The following is a 22187-nucleotide window of genomic DNA, read 5'->3' on the forward strand; positions in this document are numbered from 1 at the left end:
ACAGCTCGCCAGCATTGAATCTCCACAACCAGCCAAAGGATTCACGCAAATACTAAACCTCATCGCCGGCTTTTAAACTGGGCCTGGTATTGGACCACCTCGACTTTGCAGAACCAAACATAACAGCACAAACCTGTGATGCAGGTGAACTTGGTTTACCTCTCTGTCATTGCTACAAAAATAAAAATCAGACCTGCAGAATCAAATCTATTGTCCCAAGCGCAAAAATATCAACCCCTGTTCGACCAAGTGTAGCAGGAATAGATTAGTTCCCTTTCCACCACCAGCTACCAATTTACATGTTGTGTCATGCAACATCTGCCCAGATTGATGGGCAAACGGTACAAAAATCAAACAATTTTAACAAAAGATTCATGGCAGAGAGGTATTATTGCATCTCCAGTGAGTGGATGATTTGCCCCTGCAAAACTTCAGGATTTAAACGGAGATGGAACAGCAAACCTCTGGCTTTTATAACTCCCCGTCATATCTGGACTTGGCTGGACTGGAGAAGCTGGGATCGTTTCTCCTTGGAGAAGGCCGACAGATGTGCCAAATGATGAAGCGGGGGGAGGGGGTCCGATGGGGTAAGTGGGGAGAAATTGTTCCTGTTGGCGGAGGCGTGGGGGACGCCAATTCAAGGCGACTGGCAAAAAGCAGCAAAAACTTTTAGCAGCAAGTGGATAGGATCTGGTTGCACTGCCCGGGAGTGTGGTGGAGGGAGGCTCAATCGCAGCCTCCACGGATATGCACCTGAAGGGAGAACATTTTGCTGGGCTGCGCATGGTTAAGTAGGGATAGCTGAGCTGCTCTTGGAGAGAACTGGCCTGGATACGATGGGCCAAATAGCCTCCTCCCTCCTGTACTGTAATCATTCTACGAGTCATTATCCCCCCATATAAATATAATGCTGAGCTAAATGGGACCACAGCACTGGAGAAACGGAGGACAATTCAACAACCTGCACTTAAAAATGCTCACGTTTACCCCAGTTTCTCTACATCTACTTCAGGTAGATTGATTTATTTCAATTTGCATGTATTTTTAAAAATATAGGCACTTCGGAGAATCCCGAACTAAACTGGGCCAAGAGTTGATGTGGACAGTTGAGAATTTTGCCATTGCTTGAGGGAATGCACGTCTCACATACATTACAGGTTTATGATATACAGTTGTGCATATTACTGCTGCTCAAGGCCACTTGGGTCTGCACGACCCAAACACCTGCCGTCACCCATCAACCGTACGAAACCATTCTCATCGCCAAGTAAGGCATGTTGCTCCCTGCTTGCTGCCCCCTCCCCCGCAGCCCACCTGTCAGCGCATAAACAGTGGGAATGGGCTAAGCTGGAGAGAAGGGCAGGCGGGGGGGGGATGGGGGAAATGCCCACAGCTAGGCTGCACCATCTCTTCCAGGTTAATAATGCGGGATAAAGTGTCGGAACAAGGCCAGAGGAGAGACATTGAGATTTACTGGGGTGGTGGTGGTGTGGAAGAGAAAGAGAAAAATCAAAACATTAGCTAACAATTGGGTAACAAGCTGTAGCACAAATCTCTCCTCCAAAAGCAGCTCAAGAGATCCGAAATTGCTGGTCTACAGGCTCTCCCACTTCCTTCTTGGTTAAGTTAAAATGATATGACATAACACCGAGCAGCTCACTGCTATTTATACTGCACGCAAATCTGTAACCCAAGTGGACTCGAACACTTACTGGTGTCATTATTGTAGTCACAGGCTTCCACAATCAAAGTGTATGACCTCTGCAAGACAAAAAATGAAAACGCAGGCATTAAAATCAAGGAGCATGAAAGCAACATTCTTTTAAAAAGGCGTCCATCCAACAAGAGATACCTGCATTACCCTGATATTTATCTACTTTGCTGAGTCAAGCAAACAAGGATTAAGTGTCTAGCACAATGTTTTTGAGGTAGGAAGAATTTTTTTTTTAAAAATAAAATTAAAATTGTCCTGGCCTCTAAATGAATAGGTTCCCATCACCCTGTATAAATCGGAAGTGAAAAGGATAGATACCATTACATTCCCCCACCCCTGCACCCCACACCCCCTACAAGTTAACTTGATCTTACAGTTCCAGCTCTCTTCCTTCCCCCAAATATTTTACATCTAGCAAGATTTAAAAAAAACTTAAGAAGCTGTCAATTTCTGTAGCACAATGGATGTCAAGAGTGCTTTTTTCCCCCCCCTCCCCTTGCTGCTGCTGTTGTAAGTGAAGAACGTTGAGGTGGAAGAGTTAAACCGAGCAATACAATCCCAGGGGTTTACTTCATTTCAACACCCCTTTTCAAAATGCTTTGTCTGTCTTAGGCCATCACTGCTCCCACAAGTATCAAGTGTCGGAAGGCAGATCTTATGAATCTCAGCAGAAGAAAAGGAACATTTTCCTGTCTGCACAACAAAAGCTGGTGGCAAAAAAAAAAAACCATCCTGGGACAAAACACACCTACTCGCCACTTCTACAGGCAGCATACTGGAACTCATAACACTAACCGCATTGAAGGGTAATATTAGATAATAGGCAGTCTTGCCAGACTACTAAAGCACTCCTTCAAATTTTATTAAAAAGCAACACATTTTATAACAGTAACCAGTTGAATCGACCTTAATTCCACACTGCAGTTTATGTAAAAGAAACTGATTCAGGATATTCCCTGCTCTGGTTTTACAAGGGTCAGCAGCTTTCAAGAACTTTTATTTCCCTCATTTAAAGGAACTGCTTTAGCTTCCTAAGTAACAATGATCTAAATAACTACAAATGGTCAAAGTGCTGACACCAATAGTCTAAAACAACAATACCTCAACCTCTACAGTGAATGCAATATCCGAGTTTTAACATTGTACAAACAAGGCGTGATAGACAATATTTTTTGGACTCAGACTTAATTATGTGTCATATTCGGAGCCAAGAGAAACTGAAGTTTCACTCACTGATAACTGTGGGAAAAAACCTTGAACATGACCAAAACCAGGCAAGCCCAGACAAGTACCTCACGCCTCAATTTAAAGACTCCCAACCTGCAATTTCAAAAAAAAAAATCACTTGTCAGATGATACGATTGCCCAATTGCAACCAAAGGTCTGATTAAGCATGGGAAGCAATCCGAAATCAGAGGGCTGCTTTCAAAGCATTGTAACAAAAACTCTGGATCAATTAAAACCCCAAAAGTAAACTCCTCAAAAGCCAACGCGTGTCTAGCTTGGCATTCCAGTTTGCCCAATATGAACATTGGCAAGGGGCGCAGGTTACGGAGCTGGGCATCAGGGAGAAAACAATGGCTAAGCGTTACCACGTGCTCCATCCGAAATCACCGAATTCAACAGCACATAACTTGCATTTATATAGCGCCTTTAGTGAAGTAAAATGCCCCAAATGCCTCTCAGGGCTGCAATCAAAAACAGACACTGACACATAAGGAAATATTCAGGCAATTGACCAAATTGATCGAAGATTTGATCTTAAAGCAGCTTCATATTGTGGGGGGAGAAAGAGATGCAGGGTGGGTATTCCAGAGCTTAGCACCTAGGCAGCTGACAGAACGGCCGATGGCGGAGTGACTAAAATTGGAGGATGCGCAAGAGGCCAGAACTGGGAGAGCACAAAGCTCTGAGGTTGTAGGGCTGGAGGTGGTGAGAGATGGGGAGGGGACAGGGCCTCAGAAGAATCTGAAAACAAGGGTGAGAATTTTAAAACCGGAGTCATGGTAGATTTGTGGGCGCAGGGGTGACAGGTGAAAAGAGCTTGCTGTGAATTAAGAATACAGCAAGCAGAGTTTTGGATGAGCTCAAGTTGACAGAAGGTAGATGGCGGCAGGCCACATGCAAGTAAGTACATTGGAATAGTCAAGTCTAGAGCTAACAAAGACATGGAGAAGGATTTCACCAGAGGAGCTGAGTCCAGTTGGTTAACACTACAGAAGTGGAAACAGGCAGTCTTGGTGGTGCTGTGAATGTAGGGATGAAAACTTGAGGTCAATGGGCAACATCAAGTTTGTGAACCAGGAAGAGGATGGAGTCACTGACTAGGACCAAAGACAAAATGAACCAATTAGTTAAAACTCTGACATGGCGTAATCAGGTGTATGAGTATTGTGGACTGCTGCCACACACAATAAGGTGACACCAGGCTTGGTCCACAACGTGTGTTGAGGAGTCAGTGCATCTTAAAAAGGCAAAACAATTAAGTCACGATGTTTCTGGACTCAGTTGGGTGGTGGGGGGGGGCGTAAGAAAGAGAGAATAGAAAAAGACACCAAACACTATCTAGTAACCCATGCTGGAAAGTGCACAGGCACACAAGCATCAGCTGAAACCCTGAGCAGGCTCAACCTGTAAAGATCCCCCACTGTCAAAACCGTCAGTTCAACACAGGCAACACTCATCGTCTTGGGGCTTTTAACTGAAAAACAAGCTACTTGACAAAAGCTGGCAGGTGCTAACTAACCTGGCATCACATCTTCCACTAGGTTCCAGGAAAGGACAATGGGAATTTTCAAATAAATTAGAGTCACTGTCCCACCCATAATAATAGAACAGCTTTGCTTTGATTTCAAAATCACCTTACAGGAGTGAGGAGGCTAAGAAAAACATAGTTACGGCTTCCAGGTTAGATTGCAAGGTAGAAGAATACAAAGTTGCTGGACCAAGTCCAAACATGCTTCAACGTGGATAAACTAACTTGGTCATACTTTAATAGTCAATATTAAAACACACACACAGACTTGTCCCATTAAAAGTTTCTCCTGATGATTCACTGTCAGGTTATCAGTACTGGATAGATATCAGGATGCCGTTTATTTTTCCCATGCTCAGTCTTGACCTATGCTCATCACTGAATTAATGGACAGCTCAAGACACAGTGCAGTTATTCAAACCAATATATCCTGCACAAAGGAACTATTCTGTCCATCATTATAATTGCTCAGTGCACAGGAACCGTGATCCACCCACATTAACCAATAAAAATGTTAACTCTTGGGGTGTTTGAGTGGTTTTGAGGTGGGGGTGTAAGAGAGTGGAGAATAGTGACACTAGGCTACCTTTGCTCAAATTAGATACTGTCTCTACAAAGGGATGTTTAAGTCATGACCATAAATTCAGCCCTTCAGAGGCAAAAGGGTGTTTCCAGTCCCTTTAGAAATATTCTGAATGGTGAATGTTACATCTTTCATCTCCCAAGAACTAGTCACTATTTAGATAGAAGCTGGTGCCACATCCCTCTCCCAATGCCCTAGCAAAAAGGTTTTACAAGCTTATTGTAAAGTTTTGATAATGTGCCTCAATCCCCAAGATTTAATCAAAAGTTAACAGCAGTGTACTAAGCATGCATTGCAAGTTTGAAAGTTTGAACACAGTTACCGAAGGAATACAGTTCACTGATTTTGGGACAAAATATATCTTCAAATAAGATTTAATCTACAACAGGGAGTGAACAAGAGTTCCTAACCTAGCACAGAATAATATTGGTGGCATTACTATTAACTGCTCTTTGCCAATGAGCCATTTAAAGGACATGGGTTGAGTTATTAACATTTAAACGGTAAATATGAACAATTACTCAAAACTTATCACTGGTTCTTGCCAAATATACTGTCCAATTAGTAGAGGGGAGGGGAGGAGGGTCAGAGAGAGAGAGTGGGATCAGAGAGGGATGGGGAAGGTCAGAGAGAGAGTGGGGGTGGGGGGGGGGGCAGGGAGGCGAAAAAGGGGGCAGGAGGGGGCAGAAAGGGAGGGGAGGGGGCAGAAAGAGATCGAGGGGATGACATTGTGAAATGAAGAAAAAAATTTCAACTTTCAAAAAGTTTGAGATGAGGGGGAACAGTCTACGGTAAAAATATTAACATATCTTTTCAGATCCATTGTCGATCTATTCCACCACTTGCAGTTATTTACTTTCTCCTCCTGGTCAATACAACGCACTTGGTGGCAATTCCCTGCGTTCATCTATTTAAAAAATGTCTCTCCTTAAAAAAGAACAATCCTAGCCTTCACCAGGTACAAGTCCGTAGTGCCACACATCTCAGACACACACTGCCTTCAGGAGAGCTGAGTTCTGTAAAGTCGGAGGAGTGAACCTAGACAGTAAGTCTAGGTTCCCAATATTTTATGATTTCCAAATCAATTATATTTCCATTTCAAAATGAGAATAGGAGGATTACCTGGTACAGAAAGGATGTAGAGAATCAGTTATGGATTTTCAACGTCACTCAGTAGATGTCCCAATGGGCTACCGAAACTACATATATACATATACTATTGAGATTTCTGCAAGTCAAGGCCAGAATCTTGGTTAATATCTTGTGACGCTGCACTGCAAAAGCAGCAAGCCAGAATCAGACTAGTACAGCATAGTAGGCCATTCAGCCCATCATGTCTGCACTGGCTCTTGAAGAGTGATCCAATTAGCCCGACACTTTTACAAATTTGTCTCCTTCAAACATTTATCCAATTTCCTCTTGAAAGCTACTGCTGAATTGGTGTGCACCACCCTATCCTACAGTGCATTCTAAATCCCAACTACTTGATTAAAAAATCCCATCATTCTCTAGTTCTTTTGCCAATCGCCTTCCATCCGTACCCTCTGACTATTGGTCCTTCTGACTCTGGGAACGGTTGCTTTACTTTATCCGAACCTTTCCATGATTTTAAGCGCCTCTATCAAATAGATACTAAAGTTGATGAATGGAAAATTTAGCATTGACGTTTAGCAGACTGCAGTGCATGTGTCAATCACTTCATTAAATCCCAACACACCCAAATCACCAGGTATTGAAGAACAGTAGGTTAGGTGAATTAAAAAGGCTAATTAGCAAACTTAGTTCGCAGAACTCATCTCCTGCCTCCTTGTGTGTCAACTATGGCTCAGTTGGTCATCCTCTCGTCACTGAATCAAAGGGCTGTAGGTTCGACTCCCACTTCCAGACAGCAATCTAGGTCGACAATTCAGCGCAGTCCAGAGACCGTGTAGCACTGTCCGGAGGTGCTGACTTTCAGATGAGACATTGAACTGCAGGTGGACACAAAAGATCCCTGGCACTATTTCGAAGAGGAGTAGGCAAGAGTGCTGACCAATATTTATCCCTCAATCAGCATCTCTCAAAAAAAAAAAATCATATTGCTGTTTATGGGAGCTTGCTGTGTATAAATCAGCCGCTACATTTTCTGGATCGCAACTGTGACCACACTTCCGAAGTACTTGAATGGTTGCAAAGCTTCTTTCCAAAAAAAAACGAGCCTGTCCTGGAGGCCCAAGCAGCTCCAGTTGTCATTTGTTCCTCCAGTACAGTCATCATACAATTCTTGAGACACGCTCTGTTGAGCAAAGTCAGCTGCTGGAAAGCTTGATTCACACAGTGGGATCCTTTTATTTCATCTCGTCTTCAAAAAAAAAAGTCTAACCTCATGTGTAAGGGCAAGTTTAACTCAGACACAGCTAGATGCCCTGCCACAGCGAAACCATGACCCAAAACCCTACAGGACTTCCAACAGTATGGCTCCAATACACTAAGGCTGGCTTGAGGGCAAGGAAACAGCCGGATACAAAACCGAACACTGCTCTCGTTTCACCAGCGTGGAATAAATTAATAACCCCTGGCTCCAGAACAGGAGGGGAAATGCTTCATTGCCACATTAAGTTGAGATGTAAAACCAAATTAATGATATTAGCAGCTGCAGCCTCTTTTCTTTCAAGAATCAGTGGCCAAACAGCCAGCTGAAGGCCAGCACCCCTCTATTCTAGCAGCTGTCCTTTGCTTACCAAATGATGAAAGGCTAAAGTACCGCTATCCGAACAGAGTGTGTAACATCCCATAAACTGGGCTGATGTCTGATCTGGTAAGCCTGTTGGAATAATTAGTACCCTGTGAATATGTAATGTGCTGAAGTTGCCATTATGTGAAGTTCTGGTGTGTCTGGGAGCCCAGCAATGCTGAGTCTACTGGTGCTTCCTGTTGCTTGTCCTGTATTAGCATTATTTCTGGATGGCTCCATTATATTCTGTAATCCTCAATGCAGTCAGTTTGCTTTTGCTATTGTTCTTCGTTAATATTAGCAATCCCCGCCTCTGTCTGGGTGGCCAGTACACCACTTCCTAGACTCTGAATTCTGATAAGCCAAACAGCATGTTTTTTTTTAAAAGAGAGAGGAGGGGGAATAAAAACTCATGCACACAATGCATCGCACAAGTTATGCCAACATTATCTGCTGGAAAATGCAAAGTTTTACAAGTTTGACAAGAATGAAGCTTTTCCATTTATTACCCCCCCCACCCCCCCGTCAATACTGGAGTTGCTTTTTGAGGAAAGCGTTGATAAATCTATTAAAATGCACCAGCCATTGAGGGCGTAAGGTTAATAGAAGCAATATCTCTTAGTCAGCCAGGCGCAACATTCAGGTTCACGAACAGCAAGTCTGGACAAGAGGTCTAGTTACTTAGGGTAAAATTAAATAAATGAAGCCTGTACTTTCAAATTATTATTTTTTTTAGCCATTCCTATCCATCCCCCTAACAAACAGGTTCCACGCCAAACTTTTTAAATACATCAGAACTTCACAGCCCTGGAGCCAAGGGCCAATTTTATCCGCTAACTTAACTAACTAAACATTGCTCCACACAAAATGGCTTCCCAAATAAATTGACCATTTTCAGTGGCATGTGGTTTCCGGATGGCTGCAATGTTTGTGCTTAGCAAGTGTCCCTTAACCGTGTTGATGATAAAACATTAAAAAGCCAGGCTTTTCCAGTTGTGTTGAATTATTTTGCTGTTAATCCCGAGAAGCAAAGCTGCACATTTCATCCACTCGGTTCTTCATTCAAAACAGAAGCAGCACACCAGATAGCATTGTCCCGCGCTCCTTGGCCATTGTGGTCACTCACTGTACCCAAAGTGATTGTGTTAAAATTGAAATCTGATCCCAACTGCAGGAGTGCGTGAGCGAGAGTTTCAACAAGTTCAGCAAGGTTTTCCCCCTCTGTATTCTGTTCAACAAGAACATTTCTGTTAAATTGGACCATAAAACACACAGTGTGCTACAGGCATTAAAAAAAAAGAATTTAAATAAACTTCATCTACCTCAAAAGAGAGTGTTCTTCCCTCCCCCTCCCTTTTTTTTAAAAAAAAAGAAACATCTCACATCTGAAGTTGATTACCATTCTTTGATTCTGCCCAGAGGCAGATTCATTGCACTGACTGACTAGCCAGAGATTTCCCACACACTTTCACACAAAGTACCAGGTGCAGCCTCACTTATGCTGCCCGGAGACCACAACTGCATATCAAATCCATGGGAGTTCTAAAATGACAACAGAGGGATTTTGCAATACTGAAAACATTACAGCACTATTTAGTACAACTACTGCCCCCAACCTCACCATAAATTCTTTCCCGGGCAAATTATCGTTTCACTGAACGTTATCCCCGCAAAGTCAAATTTAAAAACGGCTCTGCATTTCGGAGGAGAATTTTATCATTTTGATTTTAAAAAAATAAGCCTTTTCCGGAAAATGAATGTCATATTTTTAAATGCTAGACCATGGCATCTCAATAAAACTGAGCCAACTTTCAGATCAGTACTTTAATCAATTATCAGTTGATTAACCGAGTGACACTAAGACCATTTAGCTTTCTAAAACTAAGATTTGATTTAGACATGCTCGAAGGGAAAGAGCCAACATCGATGATTCCTAAAGGGAATTTCAGCATAAAAATCCAAGACTTATGCTATGCATAAACCCAAACAAATAACACTTAACTCCTCGAACAAGATACACATGGGTGTCAAAGTGGAAGGGCTACAACTCACTGAACCTAGAACTTTGTCCACGTTTATTGACCAAACTGATTTCCGGCCCCAACTACAATATAATCAAATTGATTTCTACTCCACAAACACTGCTCTGCATGCACCCTCAACATTAAAGACACCGTAGGCTTTTGGAACGTTCTGAGCAGCAAGGATAACATTTTAATGTTATTAAACATTAATGATGTTTATTATTACATTATAATAAATAATGTAATCCTGGCAAGTATTACATACTGGCAAGGCACTATTTTGATGGGGTTTTAAATTGAGTACAAAGGCAACAAAGCCTTTTGTAAAATAATGAGTGAGAGATAGCTTACACTGTATAGTCAATAAAATCCAGGTATCTGAATTCAGCAACCAAGATATAACACATGTCCTACTATTGTATTCAGTTTGGATTTCCAATGACACTTTACATTGCCATAACCATAACCTGGTTATGTTTTTTTTTGAGCATTTTTACATCAACAGGAGATAGATTTCCTGGGAGATAGTGGTTTTCCCTCTGATAAGCAAGAGGGTTAAATTCACTAGTAAATAACAGCCCTGCATACAATAATGCTAACACTTGTCGCATCACTTTAAGTGGGGCAGTGTTTTAAGCTCAGGTTTGACTTTTTAAACAGGCAGTCGTGCCAACTCCTTCCAACGCAGGTGCAGCTCGAGTGCACTCTAGTTATTCCTCAACGCTGGGCTGTTTCTATGTTTCCTAGCAACCCATTCAACCTTCCAATCATCTAAATGAATTTACAGCTCACCATCTCCACACTCATTACTCGCATTATCCTGTCAAACCCGACACACTAGAGCCGAGCTGTAAACTATTTGCGAAAAAAAATCACCCTCACATTTACTATATACAACTGCTCCCTCCCGACATTCTTGACTTCGCGTTCACCTACTGTGGTATAATTTACATTTGCTGATTTGCCATAATGGCTGGAATTGCCAAGTACACGCGCTCTGAATAAGTAAGCATGCAAGATGACAATGTCCAATTAGAGCTCACCTTTCAACACAAAGGGGGGAAGAAAGGAAGTGTCAATAGTTGTAGTCAAGGCAACACAGCTTTTTCAACCGTATACCCCCAATTACAAGGAATGTGCTCCTTTGTATCAGGTCATCTACGATACTAAACCCATAACAAGGAACTAAAGTCCCCAATAGCGACAGAATGAAAGACCCAGTGCTCCGATGACTACAAGAGGTCCAAGTGCAGAGGATGCAGTTAAACACGACATGTGGACGGGGTTGCATCAAGCATTGCTGCATGACTTTACAGACAATACTCTCATCTCGCTCATGTCTCTCTACCACTGCAGAGTCACATAAAAGCCATTCACGAACACTTCAATGAGCGCTTACTTGGCTGTTACAGTATGGCACTAGCGAAGCTTACTAGGTGCTTGCAAAGCCGACAAGTCAACATACAACTCTTGTGTGCAACTCTTTCAGCTCAACCCTCAGTAGCAAATATTTCATTTTATCTTTTATTGGGGGGCCCCATACATAATCAAGATAATCCCCTCCTTTTACAAGCTGCAGCTTAACTGTCAGTCACAGTAACAGACCCATTCATGGAAACTTGGGTGGAATTGTAATACTTCAGTGGGATGTTCTTGCCGTTAACACCAGGGACATGGTAAGAACTTCTCTCTGATGGCTTGGGGCAGGGGGAACCCACACTGACTGAAAACCATTCGACTTTGTATTTTCCCTTTCCAGGGCAATATTACATTTGGAGCAGGTCTCAAAATTGCCAGTAAATTTAAATTTGGAGGCTCGCACACCAGATGTACCAAGACTCCATAATCCTGGTACCACTCATCTACCCAGCAACTCTCTTGATTATTAAAAACCTTTCCAAAAAAAAAGATAACTTTTGATTGTGCTAAATAGGAATAGAAAGACATTAGCCACAATACAACAGTAGCATCAATGTACTCTGTCGTGGGGAAAGAGTCTTATTATTTAGGAGCCTAAGTATTTGTCACAAACTCAAGCACAGAATCCTGACTATTTTCTTTAAACACAAATCACAAGGTCAGATTTAAAAGTGGAATGCACATCACCAATCTTCATGCGGCAGACATTTCATACATTGAATTACGACTGGCCAGTGGAAAAAACAGCTTTCAAAACCTTCATTGTCAATGCCTCTGTCACATGGAATCTGACTCAACAATTCCTTACTAAAAAGATCACAAAAGCAAATTTACTTGGCCGTTCTGCCAGAGATAGGTTCCTCGACTGAAACGGGCATGGAAGAATCTAAGATGCTGCTGCAATAACAGACACCTACACTTTACATTGCAGATCCATCATTACAGTTTTAACTCAAAGCAAACAATTTTATATAAAGATGACAACACGTTGGGCTCCCACACTTTTAATGCCACACCCCAATTATTGGGGCGGGAAACACACCCTACAATAAAATACTGAAGGCTAGAAAGAATAATTAAAAATGCAAAGTGGAGTGCTGGATGCAGAGGTGAGGAGGCTCTGGACACATGGCAAGCTGTGGCCACACCATATATTGACATTCCACATTGACTCAACGGAAGGGTCTGAAGTGTTCTTTAAGATGGCAATGAACACATTTTGCAAGAAACCATTCTGCTCCTTTCTCTCTCTCTCTCTCTCTCTCCTCTCACCACACCCCCCCTCCCTCCCAACAAATATAAAAAGCTGCACTTGTCTTACAGAGACAGAGAGGGCACTTAAAAAGCGTGGAAAATGCACACACCAGCTCTCTTAAGGAAAATAATTTCTGCTTTGCAGCTGGTGGCCCCCACTGGTCCTGACGAATAAGCGTCGCCAATAGAACACACACAGCTGCTAATGCTTGAGAAGTGCTTTTTTTTTTGGGGGGAAAAAAAAAACTGCTCGAAAACAAGTGTAGACACTGCATTAACACGGGTGTTTGAAAAATGTTAGAAAGTGTAAAAGCAAGCCTAAAAGTGCTGGAAAAACTATTAGAAAAGTACTGTTGGGGGGGGTAGGGAGCAAAAAAGGCATTTTGTCTAAATGTCTTTTTTATTTTCAAGCAATACTCAGGTTCTGTACCACCAAAGGGCTATTGGAAAAGCAAGCCTTAAAAAAAAAGTGTTGGAAAGCCATTTAAAAAAAGTGTTGGAAAGCCATTAAAAAAAAGTGTTGGAAAGCCTTTTAAAAAAAGTGTTGGAAAGCCATTAAAAAAAGTGTAAAAGCAAGTTTTAAAAAGTTGCTTTAAAAAGTGTAAGTTAGAAAGGAGGGCACCAAGTGGAGTAGAGAGGAGTACACAGACAGGCATGAGAACATGAAGGCTTCCCCAGTTGCCTGCAGATTTCCTCTCCTCTCCCTCTCCCCTCTCTCTCTCTCTGGTTGCACCCTTATCCCGGGGTAACTCACCGGCCAGGCGAAGCTGAAGGGCAGCACGATCCTGCGCTCGCTGTTGCCGCCGCCACCGCCCGTCCTCAGGTTAAAGGTGTTGCCTCCGATGACCGGGGTCGAGGAGAATCCGAAGCTGCAGGGTCCGCCGGGGGAGACGCGGGACTGATACTCCTTCAGGCAGACCTTGAAGAAGGTGTCGCACTGAGCCCGCACACACTTGCGGTCTTGAGGATTCCTACTGCTGCCTTCGCAGCAATTCCCATTCTGCAACTCGCCGTTCACGTTCTGCATGAAATTGATCTGCAACTCGAACTGCCCCGATGCCTGGCAAAGCTGGCGAAGAAGATATTGTATTAAATAAAAAAAGTTAAACAAAAAAAAAAACAAAATGCAAAAAAAAAACTTTCACTTTGAAAAAGCTGAATACAGAAAAAAAAAGTCTTTTTAAAAAAACGCAAAAAAATTTGGGGGGGGTGGGGTGGTGTTGGTGGGGGAGAGAATCTTAAATCTAACGGAGTGGAATATTGCAAACCAAAGTCAGAAGGGGAAGAGAAATCTTAAAACGAAGTTTGCATTTTGCAATTTCTTTTTTTCCTTTTTAAAAAAAGTTTTTTTTTCTTAGGGAGGGAGGTGGGTTAAAGTTTTGCTGTGGTTTTTTTTATTTTATTTCCCCCCCCCCCAAACTCCTTTTTTTCCCCCCCGTTGCAAAACCATGGCACGGGGCGTTAATGAATAATCCGCACAAAACCTACCTGGGTCCGCAAGACGATAAACCAGAAAGCAGCGAAGAGTGAAATCTTACTGCACACCATCGCTTCGCCTTGCCTGCACTTGGGTGAACTGAGGGTGGAGTAGACCTCGGCACAGCAATATAGTCCACCGATTCTCGCATGCACGACTGGAGAAGACACTTACTACGAAAAAAAATGTTTGAAAAGAAAGCGAATCATCAATGCAAAACAAAAAAATAAAAGCCTCCTCTCTCTCTCTCTCTCTCTTTTTATTATTCTCCTTTTATTTTCCAACAGCGACTCTCCTCCCCCTCCCCAAAAAAAAAATCTCCTCCTCGGTCACATACACACACTCACACACAACAAATCCACCACCACCCCCCTTTTTTACATACACACAAAAAAAAACACCCGTCTAGTTGATAGTGATAGTGACTGCTTCATCTATACAGGGGGAGAGAGAGAGAGGGAGACAGACGTATGCGTCCATTAATATGCATTAGTAGGGTTGGACAAGGGAGCATTAAACGCCCACTATTTTTTTTTCAGACCAGCCTTTTTTTGGGGGAGGGAGGGGGGTGCAAAGTTGGTTTGTCGGAATGATAAAATTGTGTCACAGATGGAGGATTAAAGCGTGAACCTATACACAAAAAAAAAGGGGAGGGGGGGAAAGAAAACTTTCCTTTCTTTAAAAAAAAAAGCAGAACTTGTACAAATACCCATGGGAAATGCACTTTATAGATTACAGCTCTCATAATAAAGTCCATTGTTGCTTCAGCATTAGTGTTGCTGAAGGAACTTCTGTTTTCTTTTGGGAGAAAAACACAGATGTTGAAAAAAAGTGGAATGAAAGTGACTTGCTCTCTGAGAGTTGCAAAGATTTCCACACAGACAGGCAGACACAGACAGAATGGAGCTTGTTGCTTCCCTCGTGTTACACCTGTAGGCGTCTCCTCTCACCATGTGGCTGCTATTAGTCCTACTGTGCATGAAAGCAATTATAGTTGTATTCACTTATATCACCCCACGCATTACCTTCCGTGATAAAATGCAGCCTAAATATTTTTTTGCAAGGTGGGGAAGGGGGAAGATTTGTTGTAGGACTCTCAGTCTTGCAATCAAGCCGGCACAATCTTGCTCAGAGTGGAAGCGGTCTATTCTCACGAATTCTGAGTATAATCGCTGCTGCGTCTAAACTGCGTGGAGCAGTTTAAAAATCCTATTTGGTCCCAGTCAACATTAATTGACAAATAAACACGTGGCGGCTTCTCTTTTCGCTTCTTATTGGATGTGGCTTTTTGAAACAAGTTGGGTTTGCTAAACTGGGCGTCAGAGCCTGCAAATTGCATTATAATCGTCAATTATTGCACCCTATTTACTTTTCAAGCGCCCTGTTTCTGCTCACGTTTTCAACAGATCTGCTCAGATCCATCGTGCACAAGGGAGCCACGGATTCAAAACTTGATTAATGGATCTTATCTGTGTGTCTGAAATGTTGAAGTGAAATAATTGGACTTTTGATAAATTGCATAAAATATTTTATTAAAAATACAAATGTTTTCAGATTGCATATTGTAAAGCTGTAAATCAATCATATTCAGATGCTCAAGTTCTTTATGAACATCAGTGGATCCCTGACTTGAACACAACCTCTTATATGCAGTTTAAATTTAAGTTTTATTTAAGGATACTTTCTATAATGCAGCAAATGCAACTTTTTTTTTCATATTCATTCATGGGTTCTGGGCATTGCTGGCAATTATTACCCATCCTGAATTGCCCTAGAGAAGGTGGCGGTGAGCTGCCTTCTTGAACTGCTACAGTCCATCTGTTAAGGTAGGGAGTTCCTGGATTTTGACCCAGCGACAGTGAAGGACCAGTGATATGGTTCCAGGTCAGGATGGTGTGTGGCGTGGAGGGGAGCTTGCAAGTGGTAGTGTTCCCATGCGTTTGCTACCTTTGTTCTCCTCAGCAGTAGAGGTGACTTCTCATCTGACAATATTTCGGCCATTTTCTGGTCTCTGGAATTTCCTCCCTTTAATCATTTTGTTTCAGTCTCTCTTTCTCTCTCTCAGTCTCTCTTACTGCCCATAGGTCTATTTTTTGACCATGCCTATTACGTGCTGCTCAGTCCCCCTTCAAAAGTGCTCGGAGGTGTTTTACCCATGAGGACAGCCGTGTAAAAGCTGTCGCGTACCAGTGAGGCTTGAACACTTGGCCGGCTAACTGTTTCGGCTTAGGATTCCATAAGCATGCTGTGAGGAAATTGGTTGGCAGAGCAGGTTGAAGAAGTGTGAAAAAATGTAACCTGAGCTTCAGAACTAAAGGCATAGAGTGAGGAAATTATAATGAACCTTTATAGAACACTGGTTCGGCCACAACTGGAGTATTGTGTCCAATTCTCTGTACTGCTTTTTAGGACGAGTATCTTAGAGATGATGCAGAAAAGATTTACAAGAACGGCTTCATGGCTGAGAGATTTCTGAGTGACGGACTGGGGAAGCTGGCATTGTACTTCTTAGAGCAGTGAAGATCGAGAGGAGATTTGACAAGAGCGTGGGGTCTCGGCGGAGAGGTCTAGGCAGAGTAGATAGAGAGGAACTATTCCCATTGGTGGAAGGATGTATAACTAGAAATCACAGATCTAAGGTGATTTACAAAAGAACTAATGCGACATGAGGAAAAACTTATTTTAAGCAGCGAATGGATAGGACCTGGAATGCGCTGCTTGATATGGTGGTGGAAGGAGATTTAATCATAGCTTTTGAAAGGGAATTGTATCAGCACTTGAAGGGAAACATTTGCAAGGCTACGGGGAAAGGGTGGGGGAGTGGAACGAGCTAAATTGTTAATGCAGAGAGCCAGCACAAGCTCAACAAATAATCTCCTTCTGAACTGTAACCATTCTATGACACCCTGATTCTAAGTTCACCCTACACGAGCTCCAATCCAACTGAGAATTTCGCCACCCAGATCTAATCCTGTATGACTTCTTGCTCAGTGATCAGCTTCATCTGCCACTCAATCTCCATCCCTGATCTCAAAATTTTCATCATAACTATCAAATCTCTCAAGGGCCTTGCACATCCCTAGTTCCTTAATTTCCTCCAGCTCTACAAAAACAATTTACATTTATATAGCACCTTTAACATAACAAAGCATCTCAAGGCATTTCACAGGTGCGTTATAAAACAAAGTATGACACCGAGCCACACAAGGCGACATTAGGTCAGATGATGAAAAGCTTGGTAAAAGAGGAGTGTTTTAAAGGAGGGGGGTGCAGCGAAGGTTCACCACACTGATTCCTGAGATGGCAGGATTGTCGCATGAGGAGAGATTGGGCCGACTAGGTCTGTATTCACTGGAGTTTAGAAGAATGAGAGGGGATCTCATTGAAACATATAAAATTTTGACAGGGATGAACAGACTGGACGTAGGGATGATGTTTCCAATGGCTGAGGGGCCTAGAACAAGGGGTCACAGTCTCAGGATACGGGGTAGGCCATTTAGATATGAGGAGAAATGTGAGGAGAACTCAGCGGGTGATGAATCTGTGGAATTCTCTACACAGAGGGCTGTGGAGGCCAAGTCACTGCATATGTTTAAGAGGGAAATAGATAGATTTCTATACACTAAAGACATCAAAGGGTATGGGGAGAGCGGGAGTACAGCATTGAGACAGAGGATCAGCCATGATCATATTGAATGGTGGAGCAGGCTCGAAGGGCTGAATGACCTACTCCTGTCCCTATTTCTATGTAAGTGAGGTGGACGTGTGTAGGGAGGGAATTATGGAGCTTTGGGCCTAGGCACCTGAAGGCATGGCCACCAATGGGGGAGCAATTATAATGGGAATTGCACAAGAGGCCAGAATTAAAGGAACGAAAAGATTTCAGAGGGTTGTGGAGCTGGAAGTGATTACAGAGTGAGGGAAGGGTGAAGCCATGGAGGGATTTGAAAACAAGAATAAGAATTTTAAAATCAGCATGTTGCTTGACCAGGAGCTAATGTAGGCCAGCGAAGATAGGGGTGATAGGGGAACGGCACTTGCTGCCGGCAGTAGCGTTTTGTATGACCTCAAGTTTACGGATGGTAGAATGTGGGAGAGACCAGCCAAGAGTCCATTGGAATAGTCGAGTCTAGAGCAAACAAAAGCATGGGTGAGGGTTTCTGCAGCAGATGAACTGGTACAGGGGCGGAGGTGGAAATAAGTGGCTTTGTAATGGTGCGAATATGAGTTTGGAAGCCCTTCATTTGTCTTTCCACCCACTGCTCTTCCAGTTTGTAAATTATGTCTGCCAGTCCCACCTCCCTCCCACTGCAACATCGGTGGTTGAACCATCACATCTGCATCCTTTCCAATCCTGGCTTCAAGCCTTCTCAAAACCTACCTCTTTGAGATCATTTGCAGTCCCTCAACTTCAGCCCGATATCCAACCCCCTTCCTTTGCTTTGGAAATGACAATAGAGCCATGCGCTACGTAAATAAACGACGTGGTGAACTGGCCAATGTCCTGCGCAAATCCTGCCTTCCTCATATTCAACCATGCTTTCCTAAACAGGTGGTAAGGACATCACCCTAATTTTAACTGTGGCCCGAGTGACAAAGCCATTGTGGTTCTTCCACAAGGTCTGGATGGGAAGGAAAAGGATCAAGAGAGGCCCAGGCAGGCACTCCTGTGGGGCCTGTGGAAGACCCTGCCCCCACCCACCCTGCACCAGTGAAACCTTCCTGATGTTCCGCTTCCAGTGACCACTCCTTTTGGTGCCAGCTTCCTACAGCCTGAAACTCTGCTCCCGCCCATCAACCAGGTGTCTGTTTCGGAGGGCAGCCTACCGATGGCACACAGGTGAAGGCTGCCAGTTAACATCATTCTTGCCTGCCTGATTCCCACTCCTGGTTAATCATAGGGTCTCTACTGTATGTACTTCATACCGTAACTGAGATAGATACATGTAGGCCCCCCTTTTTTTGTATATCTCCATAATTTAAACACCAAAAGGTATCAAGCTGTGTACAAAATCTATTTGAAACATATCTTATAAGTATCATAATCAATGAGCTAAGACAAGTATTTTCAGCCATTGTCTTTCCTCCAATATCTAATAGTTTTGTACTTTTTTTAAACAAATATGCTTGAACAAAGTATTGGTCACTTGCCTAATGGCCCAGCAGGTAAATGCACCACATGCTGTGAGTTGCATGAGGCAATTAGACCAAAAAGGTCACAGGTTCGATCCTCAGTCTATGCTGAGTTAATTGATTGCTACACTGACAGGAAACAATGGGGGAATTTAGATTGGCTTCAATATCCTGGGACAAGAGAGTGAAAAAGAAAATTACCCAGTGTTTCCACTCCTGGCAATCATGCAGTGACATCAGGTTGGAACTGGGCTGGACTTGGTTCATAGTCTTTCAGGGGAATAGCCTGTTGACACTCAATATATAGCAGTGCTAGCTCTTTTACTACTTGTCCAGAAGGTTCCGGCTACGTCAGCTGGAACCGCCCAAAATTTTATTTTGAGGTGTCAGCTGTGGCTCAGTTCATAGCACCCTCGCCTTTGAATCAGAGGGTTGTGGGTTCATGTCCCACTCCCGGAAACCAAGAACTGTGAATGTACTCAAAAGAGTTACAGTCTGTGACTGTTGATAACTCGAAAGAGTTTCATCATGGTAACTTGTTGAACAGTATTCCACCATGGGGCTATAGAATCCCAGAGAGAATGGGCTGGGCTAACAATTAGCGGGAAAGGTGAACAGAATTTATGTTACAGTGTCATACTTGATGAAGCTACTAAAATACATTGATCATTTCCAGCCACTATGGGAAAAAAAAGCATTTGAGAGGAATCCACTGACACCATTTTGTTAAGCCGCCATATTACTTAGTGACTATGCTGCACGAGATGTGAATGAATATTAGTGACTCAATCTTCATAAAACATCATAATTCAGGATTCTGTTTTTTTTTATTCTTTCATGGGACGTGGGTGACATTGGCATGGTCAGCATTTGTTACCCATCCCCAACTGAAGGTGGTGAGCCACCTTATTTGAACCACTGGAGTCCATTCCTGTAGTGATTTGGTACAACTTGCCAGGGCACTTAAGAGTCAACCACATTGTTGTGGGACTGGAGTCACGCAACATAAGAACGGAAGAAATAGGAGCAGGAGTAGGCCATTCAGCGCCACAAGACTGTCCCACCATTCAATAAGATCATGGCTGATCTGGCCCAGGTCTCAACTCCTCTTTCATGCCAGCTCCTCGTAGTCCTCAACTCCCCGATATTTCAAAAATCTATCTACCTCCTCTTTAGGTGAGGTAGATTTAGGGAAGTACTTTCAATGATCTAGCCACAAATGCCCAACCAGGTAAGGATGGGGCATTAGTGAACCAGATGAAACAACAGCTGATGAGACAAGCTTTCAATTCAACATTTTTGTTTATTAACTGATAAAATTTTACATTCCATGGTGGGATTTGAACCATATCCTCAAGACGACAGACTAGGCCTCTGGATTACTAGGCCAAATAGCCTCCTTTTCTGTTGCAACAATTCTACAATTTCTACGGGAACTCTGCGGTGAGTAACTCACCTCCTGACTCCCCAAAGCCTGTCCACCAACCACAAGGCACAGGTCAGGAGTGTGATGGAATACCCTCCACCTTGCCTGGATGAGTGCAGCTCCCACAACACTCAAGAAGCTCGACACCATCCAGGACAAAGCAACCCGCTTGATTGACACCACATCCACTACCTTCATCTGTGATTCCAGATTTACTGCAATGTGGTTGACTTGTGTATGCCCTCTGAAATGGCCAAGCAAGCTGCTCAAGGATTCTAAAAGGTGGTTTACCACTGCCTTCTTGAGGGCAATTGGGTATGGGTAATAAATGCTGGCCTTACCAGTGACACCCGCATCCCGTGAATGAATAAAAACAATTGATAAAAAATGGACAGGGAGATGTTTTCCCTGGTTAGGGAGACTAGAACTAGAGACCGCAGTTCAGAATAAGGGATCAGCCATTTAGAACTGAGCAGAGGATAAATTTCTTCACTCAAAGGGTTGTGGCATCCATGGAATTCTCTGCCCCAGAGAACTGCAGATGTTTTCAAAACTGAAGTTGATAGATTTTTGGGTACTAAGAGAATTGTGCGGGAAGGTGGAATTGAGGTTGAGGATCTGCCATGATCTTATTGAATGGCGGCACACGCTCAGAGGACCAAATGGTCTACTTCTGATCCTATTTCTTTCATTCTTACAATTCTGCCTTTTTCCAACAATCTCACTTTGAATTGAAAGTTTAGTTATACAATTCTACAACAATCTTCATGTCTGTACATCCATATTAGACAAATAACAAAATTAATCTATGTTAAATTTCAATTCTAAATGACAATTCATTGATTGCAAAGCAGCTCTTGCGATATCAAGGTGAAATGACTTTGCTTTTGCTAGGTGCTCTGTTTCCCTATTGCAATAGTCCAACTAAGGGGATACCGTGAAACATTCTGCTTTCCAATAAAACAACTAAAAAAGGCTTAGATCAAAATTTTCAAAAAGTGCGCCATACCAAACACATGTATTATTGAGGCAAATGCAAAAATACTACAAATGCTGGGAGTCCCAGTACAAACAGAAAATACTGGAAACACTTTGTGGGTCAGACAACTCCTGTGACCATTATTAGGGTTTTGTTGACCTAAATCTTGCAAGTTCTTCACTCGCAGAGAGAAAAATCTTATGGAGCAACAGATGAAGTTGCATTTTTTAAAAAAAACACAGGTGACAACACTTGTGGGTGACAATGCATGTAGGGTAATAACATTTTACTTTTTTTCTGCTGCTTCCCTCTCTCTGTGATCTCTCAGCGAGTGTATGTGTTCGCTGCTGAGTTGGCCGCACTTGAGCAGAAACAGATCAGATCACCTCAGGAGGATGCAGCAGGCAAAGCCATGTGTCCTCACCCATTCTCCCGGGTCAGTCTTAAATGTTGTAAATGCGAATTTGAATAGAATCCAAAGAGAAGAGAATCGTTCTGATCAATATGTATGGAGTCCACCAGAACAATAACTTCCCTTTGCTCCCTCAAATCGGAACAGCTGCAATGCTCCATTTGCCCCTCATTTGCTATTGTAAGCCATAAACTTTATAGAGAGGGAGTGAAAGAGAGATAAGCCAATTGAAAGTGTTGCTCTAATAATTGTTTGACATTTGTATATAGCGACAGAAGGGAATTAATGAGAGCTTTGA

At 42.8% G+C, this 22187-nt stretch overlaps 1 protein-coding gene and 1 non-coding gene across 3 annotated transcripts in view; one reads left to right on the top strand and one right to left on the bottom strand.

The window, feature by feature from the left end:
• The window catches only part of jag1b (jagged canonical Notch ligand 1b), a 47586-nt gene extending 33426 nt beyond the window's left edge, over positions 1-14160 (bottom strand). For both annotated transcript variants that reach the window (XM_078556454.1, XM_078556453.1), the window contains exons 1-3: positions 13951-14160; positions 13217-13531; positions 1713-1761 (exon numbers count right to left, since the gene is read on the bottom strand). In XM_078556454.1, the coding sequence (XP_078412580.1) occupies positions 1713-1761; positions 13217-13531; positions 13951-14010 (424 nt within the window). In that variant the 5' untranslated portion in view covers positions 14011-14160. The remainder of the gene's footprint in view (positions 1-1712; positions 1762-13216; positions 13532-13950) is intronic.
• A 5219-nt stretch (positions 14161-19379) lies between these two features.
• LOC144690224 (U7 small nuclear RNA) lies at positions 19380-19441 on the top strand. The gene has a single exon (XR_013578819.1). It is a non-coding gene; the product is annotated as a U7 small nuclear RNA (small nuclear RNA).
• Positions 19442-22187: the final 2746 nt, after the last annotated feature.

This window comes from Cetorhinus maximus, chromosome 14 (genome assembly GCF_964194155.1).
Source record: "Cetorhinus maximus chromosome 14, sCetMax3.hap1.1, whole genome shotgun sequence".
Classification (NCBI taxonomy): Eukaryota; Metazoa; Chordata; class Chondrichthyes; order Lamniformes; family Cetorhinidae; genus Cetorhinus; species Cetorhinus maximus.